The following is a 17,721-nucleotide window of genomic DNA, read 5'->3' on the forward strand; positions in this document are numbered from 1 at the left end:
GGCTGTGATCCTCTTAACTCCCTGTCTGATGACCTGAACAAATTGTATGTGTTTCTCTGTAAGGCACGTTTTCTAGTCTAACCCATCCTATGGCTCTTCCTTCGAAGGTGTCCAATTTTTCAGTGTGTTTTTTCAGACTGGTGCATTCTCTTTCTGGAAAAGCTTATTTGCGGGAAAAGAAAGGAAACAAAAGGATGTTTTGCAGTTTTGTTTTTGTGGTTTTCTCTGCCTAACTTGTAATTTCTTTGTATGTTACTGACCTAGCATACACGAATAGCTAAGTTTATTCTGCTTCTTTCCATGGGCTCCCTCTAGGAACAGCCTTCTTGCTGTCAGGTGGCTGTAAGCAATACCTCTGGTTATTTTCAAGGCATCTTTCTGCTACAAACATTAACTTCTTTACCCTGCTGATCTTTCCAGTAATAAACCCCAAAATATTTAGAGCAGTTTTACTCCGTCTATTACTGATTCTCAGTTCTGATTTTCTTTCATACTGTTCTTTTTTCTTTTAACTTGAAAATAAGTTGGCAGAATGTAAAGATTACTGTATTATTAATTCAAGGCAGAAATAAGAAATTAAGGGGAGAGGCTCCAACACTAAATACACATTCAACACTTTTATGTGTTTTTGCACTTCCCTTCTGTTTATTGTAAGTAAAGCAGAGTTATAAATCACAATCTTTTTTTTTTTTTTTTAAATTATTATTCTGGTTATGCTTTTAACTAATTTAATTATTATTCTGGCTATGCTTTTATATAGATTTTTAGTAGCAGTAACCTTGAACTCCAACATTTCTGGATTTATGCTTGCAAAGACTTTGGCATTGACATCGTAGAAAGCCTGGGAAACACTTCTGTAGCTGTGTAAGTAAAGAGTTATAAATCACAATCTTTTTTTTTTTTTTTTAAATTATTATTCTGGTTATGCTTTTAACTAATTTAATTATTATTCTGGCTATGCTTTTATATAGATTTTTAGTAGCAGTAACCTTGAACTCCAACATTTCTGGATTTATGCTTGCAAAGACTTTGGCATTGACATCGTAGAAAGCCTGGGAAACACTTCTGTAGCTGATAGCGTTTTAATTGGGCACACTGGGCAAAAGGTAAGCACTGCAGGAATTATGCTTTTAACTAATTTAATTATTATTCTGGCTATGCTTTTATATAGATTTTTAGTAGCAGTAACCTTGAACTCCAACATTTCTGGATTTATGCTTGCAAAGACTTTGGCATTGACATCGTAGAAAGCCTGGGAAACACTTCTGTAGCTGATAGCGTTTTAATTGGGCACACTGGGCAAAAGGTAAGCACTGCAGGAATTATTTCAATGTCTCTTGAGTTGCACAGCAACCCTTCAAACAGGAATTTGGAGGAATAAGAAAGCAACCTGAAGAACAGCCCCTGCTCCATGGCAGCTTGGGTAAAGCTTGGATTTTAAACAAATTGCATGTAAAGATAAATACTTAGGCCCAGGTTCAGGATGAGGTTTGGGCACTGATCTGTTTGCTTAGTCCTCTAGCTGTCTTCCACTCCTTAGAAAGATGATGCCTTCAACAGCAGCACCTGCAAGGGACATTGATTTGTGATGAAGCAGAGAAACCTGGAGCATCAGTACCTCTCTCCCACCCTGCTGGAACCAAAGATTTTGTTGCTTCTGCTGGCAGCAGCAGAAAAGAAATAGCATTTGATCAGCTGGATCCTGCATCATTTTTCAGAAACTCCACTCATACCAGCTGATGGTAGAACTGAATAAACATCAGCTGTTGAAAAACCGCAGATTGCACTCTGCAGGACGATTCAGCATTTTTTCCAAACATCTTTTTATTTCACTATGGAAGTTTTGAAGATTTTTTTTAAAAACAAATTTGAAACAAGGTCTCTGATTTTTCTATTTGAATTTGGAACTATTAAGAGATTTTATATTATAATGCATATTCATGTATATTCTTTATAAAACAACATTCAAAAGTAAAAACGAAATCACACTTCTGTTCAACTTACGAGCTGAAGGATTTTAGTAAGTGTTAATTTTTTCCCTACTCGTGGTTTTTTCCAAGATTGACATGGTCCCAGAAAAGCCCTGGAATTTCACAGAACCTGAATTTTTGAGAGAAATCAGAATTTTTGTTTAAACAAGCTTTTCTAACATAAATTCCTATATACCTTTTGCTGTAATAAACAGACACCATTTAACGATACACAACTGGGTTTAGTTTAGTGATTTGAGAATAATGAGGGGGAACAACAGATTTGATTTCTATCTTAGTTAACACTTTGGTTTCCTCTGCTCTCTCATAGCACCATCGGTCCACCTGGAACACAGAGTGTTACTTTTTTACTTGAGAACGAAAAATGCCATCAAAAAGTAATATTTTTATTTAAGCAGTAAATATGATCTTCTTCCGCTATTTCTTTAGGCAGCTGGACAAAGTCTTTTGGGTGTTACCAGGTTGTTAACAGATTAATAACCTGGATAACAATGGAATTCTAGTTACAACTGGCCACAGCTGCTTGTTCATGATTTTGAGGTCTTTTTTTCCCTGCTCAGTTTTATATTGCTGTTTATGGAATTAATTTTCTGTCTGACGGGCAGAAAAAGAGTTTTAAATGAGTTTTCTTTAGAAGCTCACAGAAAGAAACCTCTGTAGTAGGTCTTTTGAAAGTGTGTAGCTCAGATAAAATCCTGGCTTCGCCAGTCCAATCTTGCAGCATCCCAATGACGCAATGAATTTCTCTCAGACACCAAAGGGTGGACGGCTTTGTTTTTGCTTTGCAGGATCCATGGAAGGGCTCCATGTTGTACTTGTTAAGAGATTTAGAGGCACTCAGCTGTGCCTTGTTTCTTGCAGTACCCCCAGGGGGTGATTATCTTTGATTATCTCATGATAAGAGCCTCCTTGTCATAATTTACATCTTAATTTATGTAATTCTCCCTTTAATAATGATGTCTCTTTAATATCAATTAAAACTTTATGACATTAATTTAATGGGAACCTTGGATATTCCTCTCTGCTAGCCCTTCCAGTTTTTAAAAGAAGTGCTTTAAAACAAGATTGTTTTCTGGAAATATAAGGGCATTTAAAAATTGGGACTTTGGTCAATTAAAACGTTAGTGGCAGGGCTAAATCCAGGGCCCGTAAAAGCCAAGAGAAAGATTTTTGTTAGCTTCCTAGACATTCAGCAAGCCTCTTCCATGTTTTCATAAAGCAACTCATTGTCCTTGTGGAGCCATTTGAGGAGAAGCATTTCTTCCTGAAAAAGCAGGAAGTCTGAGACAGGTGACACACACGAGGGAGGAATTATCGTCTCACACCCTTCTTCTATTTGCTATTTATTTAAATAAAATAAATTAACTAAAAAAAAAAAAGATAGAAAGGGGGGTGGGATGGAAGAACAGGCAAGTGTCAGCAAAAAACCAATAGAGTCTTTAAAAAAAAAGAGAGAGGGGGGGGGTGGGATGGAAGAACAGGCAAGTGTCAGCAAAAAAACAATAGAGTCTTTCTGACCGATTTGTTACCAGAAGCCAGGGATTTCTGCTTAGCAGTGACTTGGAAGAAGATGGCCCAAGGACCAGGACCATCACCCCAGATGTTTTGGCCTCAGATTAAAAAAGGTGATGGAGCTACTGTCTCTTCATGCGACTGAAGATAGCACCATCTCACTGAAGTAATAATCTATTCATAAAAGTCCATTTCATTCCACATTTTCAATTAAAGAGGATTTTTCACAGAGGGTGGATTTCTCGATTGATTCTCTACTATGGCTTTTGAGACTTGTTCTACAAAAGTGTTTATTGGCCTCAGAAACAGTATCACACATTCCTGCCAGCCCTTCCTCCTCCAGGCTACCCACTAGCTCTGAGTACGTCCTTCTTCCCAGCCTGTCTCCAAGATAAATTAGCAGAGATGTACACTTCCCCTGTGTCATGGCCTACAATCACCACAAAATCTAGTTTGTCCATTGTGTTTCCCATTACTTATGGGTTTTGCTCTTCCTTTCCACTTCTTGTTGCTCTGAGGGACCCTGAAGTCAACTAGAGCTTTGAAAAGAGCCTAGCTTAAATGCTTCCCCCCATCCCCGGTCACACAAAAGGGCTTTGAATCTCAGCAGTCAGGTTTTTCTTAGAACAGAAATTAGAATGATTAGCTTTGTAAAGTAGGGAAATTTCCTGCCTGCTGGACGAGACAAGGTAAAGTATAAGGGACTGTAAACAAATCTGCTCACTGTGCCTTCCAGGTGGATTCTTTCTTCCCAGGGAACGTGCAATTTCCTTCCCCTTCAAATGTCCAACCTTAACTACTACACAACAACCCGGACAAAGCAAACAGGGCAATTACTGCCCTGAATGTAATACTATCACATACTGCAAATGGTGAATTAAACAGATGTTACTTGTCAGAATGTGCAAAGCAATAGCTTAGATCTGTCCTTCAAACAGTATACATTGCCCCACAACCACGGGCTTGAGTGCAATCACGTCCTTGTGTCCCAGCTGCTGCATCCTGGACTCATTAAACTTGGAGATGCACATGGTGATATGTTTCCTAGCACTCTTCATTTCTTCATTGCAGGATAGGACCTGTACGTCAGCAGGACTAAAAACTCCCAAAAGATACCAGCTATTCATCTCCAACACAGCTTTCAGGAACTTTCATGTGAACACTTGCACAGCGATCAGGACTTGTTCTGGCTGCTACCAAGGGCAAGGTGAGTCTGACTCACACTTATTTAGCAGGGTTTCCACAGTCCCTGGCTTCCTCCCATTTCGGATTCAGATGGTTAGAAGTTCATAGTTTCCACAGACAACCATTGATAGATATTTCAGCTGAATCCCACAAAAAGTATAATGATGAAGAGTACTGGCCCAGTTCTCCTTCTGCAATCTTGTCACTATGTTTGCTATAGGTGATTTACCAAGAGCTAGGTTTTGAGGTATTTGCATACCTGCTCTCCTTAGGTATTAATAGTTCACTGTATTAATAGTTTTCAGAAGTGTCACTCTCTATGTTTCACTTCCCCAGCTGGGACAGATGGATAATAGCTCTTCCCCATTCACAGGGAGGTGGGGCATGAGATGGTGATATGTAGATGCGAGATAAATGCTGTGCTTGGTGTGCAGCTCAGATGAACTGAGAAAGTCCCTGAGCTGGGATTGTAGAGGTATGCATAACAACCAGTCCTCAACAATAGTCACCCTCGTTAGTGTGTGCGTTTTGCTGACGTTGCTGGTGGGCTGAAGCCCTCAACTAACCTCAACCCTCGTTAGTGTGTGCGTTTTGCTGACGTTGCTGGTGGGCTGAACCAGACCCTTAAGCTGCTCTGCTCTGCACGGGCTGAGGTTGCAGGTTCTCTCCAATCTCCCTTAGAAATAGCTTCATCACGTAGTTGAAGCCACATATCGCACATATTTTTAAGACAAAAGTAGCCTTATTTTTGCACTGATTTGATTTTTTTTTCAGTGGAAGGGGTTTTTATACACTGACTTGTTTCTGCTTCTTCATTTTGGGAGGGAAAATTTCAAGAGCGATGAATCCTTTAATAGCTATGACACAACATCTCAGAATTTCACCAAGCTCCTACCTCAGGCCAACCTAAACCTTAGGTGAATTTGCCTAAGATAATGTGTAAACTAAGCATCCTTTTGAGCTTTGAAGAGGTAGCCAAAGGCTCTTTGAAGAATGTTCCAACTGCAATTACACCTTAAATATATTTATATGTAAATGAATACTGCCCTACAATAACATAACAAAGAAAAAGACTTCAGGAGGTGAGATCAAAGGACAGGAGGAATAGTAAAATCTAACTCAGAGAGGCTGCAACTGAGAATAGGATAGTCAAATAGTAACCAATGTGGTGCATGAACACTCATGCCAAAGCTGACTTGTTATGGTCCATGGGGCAATGTTTTTCTGACATTTGTGGAAATATTAATGTGTTCAAAAACTTCCTGTGCTTTAGTCTGCATGAATATTCCTGCTTTTTGTAGCTATCTGTCTGTGTTACAGTAATGAAAAGATCCTCCAGCTATACTTTTCAGCCAAGGGTTTATTGTGCCAGGTGTTGTACATATGCACACAAGTGTATTTACACACATATAAACAGTCCTTATCTCTAAAGAATTTATCTTATAAACAAGGCAGAAAAGATCTATAAGAATCACTGTTTTGGGAACTGTAACTTTTGGCAGTGGGACTCGTGAAGAAGCATTTGGAGTCACTGAGGAGATGCTGGTAGGACCAGGAGCAGCACCTGGATCAGAGGAGTCTGTAACCACAAGTCCTGTCACAACAGGGTGCTGGACAGGTTGGACCTGGCCATAGCATGGCAATGGCAATTCCTACAACCATCTCTATTTATCTATTTATTTTCCTGAATCTCCCCTTCTTGTTGACTCAGCAGACATTTTTCCAAAGTGAAGGTGAAATGAAGCTAGTCTCTTTTTCTCCCGAGATGTCTTCAGGCCTATTGAAGTGGGCATGGTGGTGTTGGGTTGATGGTTGGACTCGATGATCTTAGAGGTCTTTTCCAACCTTAATGATTCTATGATTCTATTACTTGAAGAGGTCAGTCTCTGTTTCTGAAATGCTGCTTGTTCCCCCCAGGTGGGTTTACTGTGAGAGCTGAACGTCTGACCTTCATCAACTCACCTTTCCAAGTGTCCTTCCCCTTTCCTCACTCTGCCATCCTTGAGGATCTTGACGGCTCTGTCACGGGGCAGAAAGGAAGTCTTCTCCTCCCTTCCACAGATATCCTTGCGGTATCTTGCACAGCCAGGGCCAACTTCAGTCAAGCTTCTGGTGGCAGTGTTTGTGGCAGCGACCTTGTTTTCCACCGTATGTCTCTTCATTTGTAAGTAACCATTCCACTTCTGAAAAATCGGCATGGATGTTGCTTGTTATGTTTTATATTGAGAGAGCTGCTGGGTCTGGACACAGTCCCAAGATTCCTGCCTCTCTGCTGGGTCCTAAACTAGGTCAAAAGCCTGAGCACTGGCTTACATTAGTCCGTGTTGTTGTCCATGTGGTCTCTGGCACTGGTTTTGTTCTGGCTACTTGTTCTGGCCCAGATAGTTCTCAGGCATGGTTCAAGAGATAGCAGAGGGACCTTTCCCAGCTGGCAATTTGGATGCAGTCATCATGTTTCTGGAGAGGAGCACACAGCTGTATGGACAGCTATGAGAATTATGCACAGCAGTTGGCCTCCAGGCCAGACTACAGTCTTTGGTTTTTTTTATTTGCTAATTTAGATATGGCTTGCCCAAGTTCAATTTTTTTTCTGATGTTCTCAGCAAGCTGCTTATCTTTCTTACCTTGGTATCCTATCTATAGTCTTGATTCCTGTCCAGAGGCTATTCTGGCAGTGTTAAGTGGACCTTTAAGTGGGTGCTGTGGTGTATTGCTATTTTGTCACTCTTCAAATTACCAGGGAGATATAAACTGGCCTTTGTAGAAATAAGAATCCAGCTCAAGATGGGCACTGATGTTCAAAGTGAGATCGATGACCAAGCTGCAGAGTCAGGGATTTTGTGGGTGAACTGCAAACTTTGCCAAGATTTTCTGAATGCTGACCTATAAAACACTTCCAGATCATGAAAGAAACACCTCAGCTGATAAAAAGATGCAGTATTTAAAAAAAAAAAAAAAAAAGAGTTTGACTTTAATTAGATTTTAAGTCAAGTACTGGGAGTGTTTCCTTTTATGCTCATTGTGAGAGATTTCCCCATAGAATCATAGAATCATTGAGGTTGGAAAAGATCTCTAAGATCATCGAGTCCAACCGTCGACCCAACACCACCATGCCCACTAAACCATGTCCCTAAGTGCCTCATCTACTCGTCTTTTAAATACCTCCAGGGATGGGGACTCTACCACTTCCCTGGGCAGCCTGTTCCAATGTTTGATAACCCTTTTGGTGAAGAAATTTTTCCTAATATCCAATCTAAACCTCCCCTGGCGCAACTTGAGGCCATTTCCTCTCGTCCTATCGCTTGTTCCTTGGGAGAAGAGACCGACCCCCACCTCGCTACAACCTCCTTTCAGGTAGTCGTAGAGACCGATGAGGTGGGTGAGCCAAATTTGGCAGGTGAGCCAGAAATTCAAGATGAGTGAATTCAAATTAGATTGAAGACATATAAACTTAGATATTGTCCTGCAAAACATGTGTGGTCACCATGTAGATACTGGCAATGTGTCCCATTACAGCTGATGGAAACCTGTGTCCTTGATACAATTGTCCATGAAGAGATCTCTAGTGCCACTTAAAATGCCCTATGATATTTCCCTTGGCTTGTCACTCTGTGGCAGAAGGGCAAGGATCTCCTGGAGACACTGTCAGATCTGGCATCTCACACCGAAGTTTTTGATTGCTTGGGACAGTTTAAGAAGCGCTAGATGCCTCTGTTTCTTTGATCTTTCTCTTAGGGGCTGGTCAGCTGAACTATCCTTTGGGCTTCTACTGACTGTACTTACTATGATGCTAGTGACTGTAATGGTCACCCAATGCATATTTAAATATCAGTAAGCCTTTAGGTGTCTCAATCCGAAACTGAATGATGATTTTCCTCTACCTGTCTTCTACATTGGTTTTAGGGAAAATAAGACTTGTGCAAGCACAGGAAGTGTGTTTGCGCATCTGTGCATGAACATATATACATAAGTGCAGTCTGTCTCTCTTTTTGACTTATTTTTGACCCCATTCCAGTTTCAAGTGTTTGCACTGTTAAAGGCTCATAATGGTCCCTGGCATGGTTTTGGCCCAGGACAGCTATCCCACACCCAAGCAATTCGTGGGTACAATTTAGAGGTCAACACAACCCAAGGAACTGTTTCCAGTAGGGCAATTTAGATATCCCCATGCTGTTTTGGAGGCTGAAGGTGTTTGATTGTATGGATATGGCCATGCCGTGCCAGCTAGCCTCCAGGCCAGAGGGCAGGCCACAGCACCAGTTAGCTTATCAGAAGAGGTGTAGCCACAGGTCTGTGTCTAAGTGCTTACACACTGTATGAGTGGGTGAGACACGGTTCTGTTGGAGAAGATCTGCTTATCTGTGTGGATGTAACCACGTTTTATGATGTAGGGTACATGTCCTCCTTGCTGGTATCTCGTCACACTCCCAGTAAATCATGTCTACTATAAGTTTGCAACAGAATGTCACTTTTGATTTTTTTTTTTTTAATTTCTGGAGGGATAGAAAACGGTTTTGGAGAGTTCAGCCTCTTACTGGCACTGCCTCATATCCCACCTTTGTAATCACCCAGTCCTGGGATACAACCAGGTCTTTCCCACCGGCTTTGATGGTCATACAGCTCCCAAGTGCTGTCCCAGCTCACTTCTGCTGTTGCACATGCCTCCCCAAGCTGGACTTGTTCCTGTCTTTGAGCGGCTGGCAGCTAAAGGGATCCAGTGGAGAAATACTGCTCAGCCAAGTACTACCACCAGTTCTGTTACCCAGGGATGACACTTGTGAATTCCTGGCATAAAAAGAAAGGGAGTAGAAAAGGCTTTTAGTGATCTAAACACCAGTCCTGTTTTTCTTCCTATGCTCATCTTCCCTTCCCAGTGCCCTGCTCAACATTTCACTTTATTTTTGAAGTGCAAGCCTGAACCATTATCCATTTCTTGCTGTTTCAGGTTAGTAGTACACAGGCAGAAATCCTGACGTGCTCTTTCAGAGGGCTGTTAATAATTCACATCTGTCTTATAATTCATGTTTTAGAAGAAAGAAGAAAAAAACCCCAACCATACCCAAATAAGAAAAAAAAAAAATCACATGTTCCATTGAAGGGGAAAACTATAAGACTTTCAGCTACCTACAGGCTTTGCATGTGATTACTGTTTCTCATAATGAAAACAAAAGTCTGCAATAAATTAAGAGTTGGGAATCATTCTGATTTAACAAGAAGGGTACTGGGTAGAAGACAAAATACAACTGTGCTAGATGTCTTTCTGGACCAGCTGACCATGAAGTCTTAGGCAAATCAGTTCCCTTTCTAGTCTGTGTTTACCTTGATTATATGGACTAACAGCTCTTTGGATCGGTGCCGTGCAGTTGGATGGAGCTTCTCACAACATTGCCTGTAGTTTGATTTGAGTCCTTTTGGATACTGCCACAATGTAGATGTTAATAATTCACGATAGTTAATGTATTCAATACACCTCATTCCTCCTTGCATGAAAAGGTGTTAAGGAGTGAGTACACACAGGAGTTCATCTGCACCATTGCTGTTTAACTGTGGAAAAGTTTGAGCCCTGACCTAAACTTTGTCTTCTCCAGCAAATTGCTTAAGGGTTTTAGATTAGTCATATCAATGACAGGGCACTTCTCAATCAACCTTTTCTTTCAAGCAAGTCGTCTTTCTTTCCCCTCTTTATTCTTCATTTACATGAGCTGGGAGCCAACTTACATCAAAGATACTTGGCAGTCTGAGTAGCAGAGGCCAGCTGTTAGCCTGTCCTCTTGAGAACTATGTACTTAACCGAGTAACCCGAGAGACCGAGAGCATCCTCTTGTGCTGCTTCCAGATCCTCTCTACTGAGTAGATCCTACCAGCCAAACCACTGTCATGTTAAGTTGAAAGACTGTCAGCATGCAGCCAAGTAAAAGCAGTGAGTCAGGGAGGCTTCAGTCACATGGACAGCGCTCCAAAATGGACCTGGTAGAGGAACAGGTTGGGGAATGAAAGTAGCTGGAGGGGATTAAGGATGAAAGTCAATTAATAAAATGTCCATAGCATGACCAGAGGATAAGGGGGTGGGGGGAGAAGAAGAAAGGGTGAATTTTGTCCAGATGTATTTGAAGAGTGTTTGCAATAAAAAGGGAATAGTTTAGGATTAATACAACAAAACATGACTAGGAGCAATTGGCAGAGGTTGAGCAGAGAGGAGAAAGATAGGTGAGTGACAGGAAGAATTTCCTAACGGTACAGTCTCTTGGATCCATCTAATCTCAGTAAAAAGATGAAAGTACTGTTGCTTGGCTTTCTTCAGTTTCTGATGAGCAAAGAATTAAAAATTGCTCTGGAAGACATCCTTCTGTTGTGCTCCACCAGGCCCTGGAGTACGCCACCAGATCTGCAACTTGCTAGTTCCTAGTTGTACTTACCACTTGTGGTAACTCCCTGTAGTCAGTAAGACAGAGGTGCCGTCAAAACCAGGGGTGAAAAACAGATTACAGGCCTCTGAGCCCAAGCATTAAGCACTGAACCCACATTTCCTGATCGTCAGGCCAAAGTGATGCCCACAAGAGTATCCTCATTTGGCATGAAGTCACGCTGTACAAGGAGGTTTCAGGCAACAGCAGTAAAACAGTCTCATCTCCTGGTCTCAGTAGCTCTCTCTTGGTCTAGAGTGGTGCATTCTCTGTGCTCTTCAATAAAAAGCACGAGGGGCTTGAGGTGGTGGGTTTTTGCTTCCCCTGAGTTTCAGGGATGGACTCCAGCTCCAAAAATCTTAAAGACTGAGGCAAGTCATGGATTTTGAGAGGGGAGTTCTGGTATGGCAACCTCTATCCCAGCAGCTTCAGGCTTATTCCCTGACCCTGAGGACAGTTGGCAAGGCTTGGCCATGGCCATGTTATTAACCTGTATTAACCTGCTTAGCCTCCAAAACATCAGGGAAGTTGCATCAGCACTACCTTTTAGGAGAGATCCCCTGCCTGGGAGCTGTCTGGGATAGGGCTTGTTGGCACAAGCTAAAAGCATGTCTGGGACTGTTTTAATTATTTAACAGTTACAATGTGGGCAATGGAATGCAAGTAATTGATTCTTTATCTTTGTGCTGTTTAATTTACCAGAGTACATGTAGTGTATTGGAACTTTTTTCCCCGAAAAAATGTATGTTTGGAAAAAAATGTGGTTTTTTTTGTTAGAGAAAAACCCTAGGAATGCTTTTTTTTAGAGAAAACAAGTGTGTATTGGAACCCAAAAAAATGTATGCTTGGGAAAAAATGGGGTTTTTGTTTTTTGTTAAAAAACCCTAGGAATGCTTTTTTTTAGAGAAAACAAGTGTCTTGAGCATTTCTTGACTCTTCTGGCAATGGAATGCAAGTAATTGATTCTTTATCTTTGTGCTGTTTAATTTACCAGAGTACATGTAGTGTATTGGAACTTTTTTCCCCGAAAAAATGTATGTTTGGAAAAAAATGTGGTTTTTTTTGTTAGAGAAAAACCCTAGGAATGCTTTTTTTTAGAGAAAACAAGTGTCTTAAGCATTTCTTGACTCTCTGTCCCAAACCGCTTCACCCAATAACTTCCAGAGCAATGGGGATCCATTTCCAAGCTTGCATTGCTGTAACAAAAACCTTCTTCATGAAGTCCAGCTGAAAGTTAAACTAATGTGTCACTTAAGCACCCTTTAAAGAGGGTTTTTATGTCTTTTAAAAATGTAATTGAAGCTTATAAAAGTCTTTATAAATTTATATGTGAGAAAGTTATTGAGTAGTCTGAAGAACAGCTTATGCCATGGCACAGCACAGCATGGCTGCAGGCTAGATACGGCTGCTCCAAATGCCACCGCTACCCATATTATCATGAAAATATGAGTCTCTATTAATATTAAAACAAATTTTCATTAAAAAATTGTCATAACATGATTAAGTGACTTTAAAAGTTTCTTCACATTATGCATAATTTTTACAAGAGGAGAGCATTAGAATAATCGGCAGTCAGGGAGCACCTTGCGGCAAAGGGGACTCCAAACACTTTGTGGCTACGCACACCAGAAGGAAGTTTGCCTCTTGTTCCCTTTCATTTGCTTTCCCCTTCTCACTGTGGAAGCCTGGGACTTGCTCAGCACCAGTCTTGTAGTTCAAGCATTTTATTGCTTCCCTCTTCTTAGTCTGCTACAGAGGAAAAGATTAACTTTCTTCTTTATAGCCTTAATTCTTAAATCTGGTCTAATATCCTCTCCTGTAGTGCCTGCATTCAGTTGCTGCAAACCCAGCCACTCCTGATGGGTTAGTGTGAAAAGAATAGCATACCCCCTACCTCCGTGTCTTTGAGTCTTGAAGAGAGTTCAAATGGTTACTCTAGTTATGTTTTTCCTTTGATATTTATTTACTGTGGTGCCTTCAGATGAACACCCACCTGCTGTGAAACACCCTTACAACCACACTTCATCTCTCAATGTGTACATGCTCAGTTGCTCTCCGGTCGTGTATACTCCCTGTGTACATGACTGTATTCACACATGGGGCAGCTTACACGCTCACTTGGCCTCATAACCCAGCCCTCTCAGGGCTCTCATGGCATAACGTGGAAGGCAAATATTAAATCATTGGCTGTTGACTGTTCAGTTAACCAACACATCAGCTGAACTTCAGAAGTTCAGCTCTTACTGCGCTGTATTTCTGGCATCTGAGACATCCCACCAAAGCAGCCAAAAGAAATTTGGTTCCCACTCAAAAGCTACTTTAAATGAAGCCTTCTTAGCTTCTCAGTCACAACCCTCTCTGCTCCTGGGAGAGCATCTCAATTTTTCTTTTACTTCAAATTCAGAAGGACTATCACATAGTGGCTACTCAAGATCAGGGACAAAGATCTAGCTATTTTCGAAAACACCCGTGCATGCAAAAACTCGATGATGGTAAGGGTTCGTAATATAAGGCAGATTTGAATCATGTTCTTGGTCTCTTGACAAAGATACACAAATTTACTTAAAACAGCTGAAAATTCTTACTTCTTGCCAATTAAATAAAATGAATTGGTTTTGAGCCCAGCATCAAACCTGTAAAGTGTTTGGTCTGGTCATAATTTGGAATTAGCCTCCATTTGGCCAACAATAAGTTGGACTGTTGATATAAGCATTTGGAGTCCCATTTGAAGTTCAATGCTATATTGTTTCCTGTTTTGGAGAGGGATAATCATAATGGATTATTACACAACTGTATCAGACAGAAAGCATTTAGAGCTAAACACAGTGTCTGCCTTCACACACAAAGATATGGACCCTTAGGATAAGTAAGTTAATGGTAAACATAAACAGGAGAGTTAATATTTGTTCTACTTGATGTTGTTGATTGGTTTAACAAATCCTTTGTGGCCCATCTATGTATGTTGAGCAGTTCTGCACAATGCACTTGAGCTAAATTACATAACAGTTTATACAATCACAATTGGTAAATTGTGGCTCAGACTGTAAAGTCCTATCCAGTAATCCCACCATATTTCTAAAGCAAATTGCTCCTTAATTGAAACCTGCTTCAATATAAAAATACAGCCTTTTCAATGAGTCATCCTTTTTTTCCCCCTTACACTTTGTAAAGGCTTCCAGCAGTTTAAAGTGAGGGTTAATTTTGCATTAAGACCATTGCCTCCTAGTTTCTTTCAAATAAAGCCAGGGGAAGTTCAGGGGAAGGCTCTTTCCTCTGATAATGAAGCTCTCCATGTTAATGATGCATGCAGGCTCCCTTGGATCCTCTGAATTAGAAATACTCATGTGTGTGCGCACTACTCTGCTTCATTAACATTAAGGAGAGGTAGATTGGTGGCTATTTAGGGCACAGTGAAATCACTGGCTATTTAGGGCAAATGGAAATGGTGCTAATTGTGGCTCGTAATTCCATTAGTAGGGTACTTCCATTTTGGTGTCTGTTTGGCATATAGGTGAAAAAAACAAGCGCACTGACATCCTTTCAAGGGGAATGTAGTCTCAAGCTCGTTGTTGTCTTGTACCAGTTAACTTCTATGCAGACCTGCAAAGTTTTTCGGGTTCCCCAAATTTTTGTTTTGGTGTGCTGGCTCTCTATCCGGAGTAGGGTCTGTGTTTGTGGGTGGCAACACCTCGAGCAAGGTATGTAAAAGCAAGGACACAGCATTCCAGGTCAAGGAAACCGCAGGGATTTCAGGCCATAAGATATCGCCTGCTCCCTTTCCTTCCTGGGTCATCAACAAACTTCCAGGTGAAGGTCAGGGAATCCAGGCTATCATGGTATGAAACCATGCAAAGCCTTCTTCCTCAGAAAGGCTTTCTGGCATAAAATAATGGCATTTTCAAACTAAAGATTCTCCAGTGAAGACTCCCTGTCTATCCCAAAGACTGAGAACAATTAACTGAAAAAGAAAATTGGTAGTGTCTGAAGCAGTCAAAAGTCTACCCTAGCTTTAAAGTCTAGGGAGAGAGGACTTGTCTGTTATAAGTAGGCATACTGGTAAAGATGTATTTCTCTTAACTGTAGCCATCTGGAAGTTAGCTGCCTAGTTTAAGATATTTATTTGGGGTGTCTTTATAACCTCTCATCAAGATTGGTGTCCAACAGAATTGGATTCACACTTAATTCACTAGCTAGTGAATCTACATAGCTAGTGTGGAATTGCCACCTAACTTTCTGACAGATCAATCAGGTGACGTGTACCCCTCCCTATATCCCACCGGGATTGCCCCTTCCAGGCTTTCTTCTCTGTCTTTAAAACTTCTTGGAAGTACCGGGGAGAAGTCCCTGAGAGAAGAGGTTCAAGCTGTCTCATCAGACTTCTCCAGCGATGAAGAATAAAATGAGTAAAGAGCAAAAACGCATGGATTTAAGTTGCACAGAGGATGGGTCTGACTCTCCGTCACTCGCTGTGGCGTTGTGCACCTTTGTAACTCAATAAGGCAATTTCTGATGTGCAGGAGAGTTTAATTATTGCACCACATTGTGTGTGGTATGCTTCTGCTGCTAGAAATGTTTTCCTGAATACCTGTGCAGGTGCTGATAACTGTGGCAATAATGTGCTTGTTGTCATTTACTTGCTTAATTAGCAGCCTAATATCCTGGTCCAGTTAATGCCTATAAGAGGAGGTTTATTAGTAGTACGAAAGCTGTTTAAGCCTTATAAACTCCTTCCAGTCAGTTTCATTGGTCTGCCAATATCTTCTGGTTGAGTGATTCTTTGCTGATTCACACTTCTCCTGTTTCCCACTGCTGTTTCTCAGCTGAATGTTTCTGGGTAACCAGAAAGTCCTTTGCCAAAGTGGCATCCACCAGAATAACAAAAAAAACCCAACAACCCAGAACTGATTTTAAAAGAGAAAAAAAGAAATCCGCAGCCAACCCTCCTTCAAGATGACTGCTGTTGTAATTATGTATTGTGTCCAAAGCAGCGAGGGAAAAACAACCAAAAATTGGAAATACAAACAGGCAAATTACAGGATGACACGAGTTTTAGCACTGTCTATCTTGGAGGGTTGGCTAGTATGCTGAGATGTCTAGTTGTAGGGTAATACTCCAATATTTAGAAATACCATTTTAGATATGCTTAAAGGAGAGGGGTTTTTTAAGCTTAGTGTCAGCTCAAATGCCAAAATTGACTAAGTGGACTAAAGGTGAAACTGCCAACTTGCCTTGATCCTGCAGCAGCGCTTGATTCATGTATAAATCTGCTGCATTCATCTTTATGGCAGAATCATGGCCCCAGGGTACCTTGGCAAGCCAGCGAGGCTTCTCTTCAGCTGAGAATGAGATCCGCAGTCCTGGGTTGTGTATCCCTAGCAATTCCCCATGCATAATGTGAAGAATGCAAGAAGCAGGAAAAAACTTGTTAGCTGCAGTTGTGCAGCTGCAACCCCAATTTTCTTACAAGCATGCCTAGTGTTGGCAGGGCCAGGGATGGGAGGTGCTGGTGGTGATGGGGTAAGACCCTTGCTAGAATTTTGGATGCTTGCATCAAAGCTCCTCCTGTGTCTTTAGTGGCATAGCCAACCCTGCATCAATCCCTTTGCAAGCCAACTGGGATCATGTTCAGGGTGAGGAATAATCTTTGCCGGTTGCTACAGAGAGGAATGCCACAATGAGATGCATCAAATTCTCAGACAAGCCTAGGCAGTCTGTTCATGTGTGTGCAGTAAGGGGACAGGGAGGAGATTCTTAGGATAGGATTTATTCTTCCTGAGCTTTGATATCAAAATGCAATTTTTATGTGGAAGTCTTGACACCCAAATTCATTCAGGTGGTGGAGCAACATATCCAGAGAACATTTTAGCCCACCTCACATCTGACATCCTCTGGAGGAGCTTGATGCTCCTTGTTGCCTCTAGAAGGAGAGGACACCTTCCCAGTCTCATTCCAGATGTGAAGCAGTAACACAGTGTAGCTAATCAGAGCATAGTTTCAACCATGGTTTCCATCAGTTTCAAGAGCTGTTATAGGAATGCAAGATGCTGAGGACTGGAGGTAAGATCTTTGTTTTGAAGAAGCGGCTTGTGATCAGGTGTCCCTCATCAATCAGACATGAAGAGACAATGGATGTTCAATATTTGAACATCAGAAAGGTTAGCTGCATTTCAGCTTTATCTTCTCCTTCATGTAGTTTGTTGCCTTCAACAAAGCAGTCCCTGAAAGCAGAGTATTCTGTATCTCTGGACTTTACCTTACACAGCCTTCCATCTTGGGGAGACTGGCAATCATAGCAGTAAGAGGTTATTCTGTCCAGATGCCCAAATAGTCAAGATAAGTTTAGCATAATTTGAAAAAGTTCTATGTGCAGGAAAAAGACAGAGCCCATCCCTGGAGAGGAAGTCAAGGTGGGTGGTTATACCCATCCCAGCTTCACTGTGTTATTTCCTAGTTTTAGTAGAGAAAGGTCTCCAGAGGTCTTATATCTAAAGGGTTTATGCCCACTCATGATATTATTACTACTGTTGATCTGTTCAGTGAGGTTTTTTTCTTTGACTAGATTGGACAGAAATTAGGAGTGCAAAGTTCTAGTGATGTTGTGGTTTAACCCCAGCCGGCAACTAAGCCCC

The 17,721-nt window shown here is 41.3% G+C and overlaps 1 protein-coding gene across 1 annotated transcript in view; it reads left to right on the forward strand.

Moving 5' to 3' along the window:
- The window catches only part of PKHD1 (polycystic kidney and hepatic disease 1 (autosomal recessive)), a 289,357-nt gene that overhangs the window by 146,696 nt on the left and 124,940 nt on the right, over positions 1-17,721 (forward strand). Inside the window, exons 44-46 of the mRNA XM_019474554.1 lie at positions 972-1,106; positions 4,575-4,710; positions 6,606-6,852. Coding sequence (XP_019330099.1) covers positions 972-1,106; positions 4,575-4,710; positions 6,606-6,852 — 518 coding nt within the window. The remainder of the gene's footprint in view (positions 1-971; positions 1,107-4,574; positions 4,711-6,605; positions 6,853-17,721) is intronic.

Source organism: Aptenodytes forsteri, unplaced genomic scaffold (genome assembly GCF_000699145.1).
Source record: "Aptenodytes forsteri isolate BGI_AS27 unplaced genomic scaffold, ASM69914v1 Scaffold57, whole genome shotgun sequence".
Lineage (NCBI taxonomy): Eukaryota > Metazoa > Chordata > Aves > Sphenisciformes > Spheniscidae > Aptenodytes > Aptenodytes forsteri.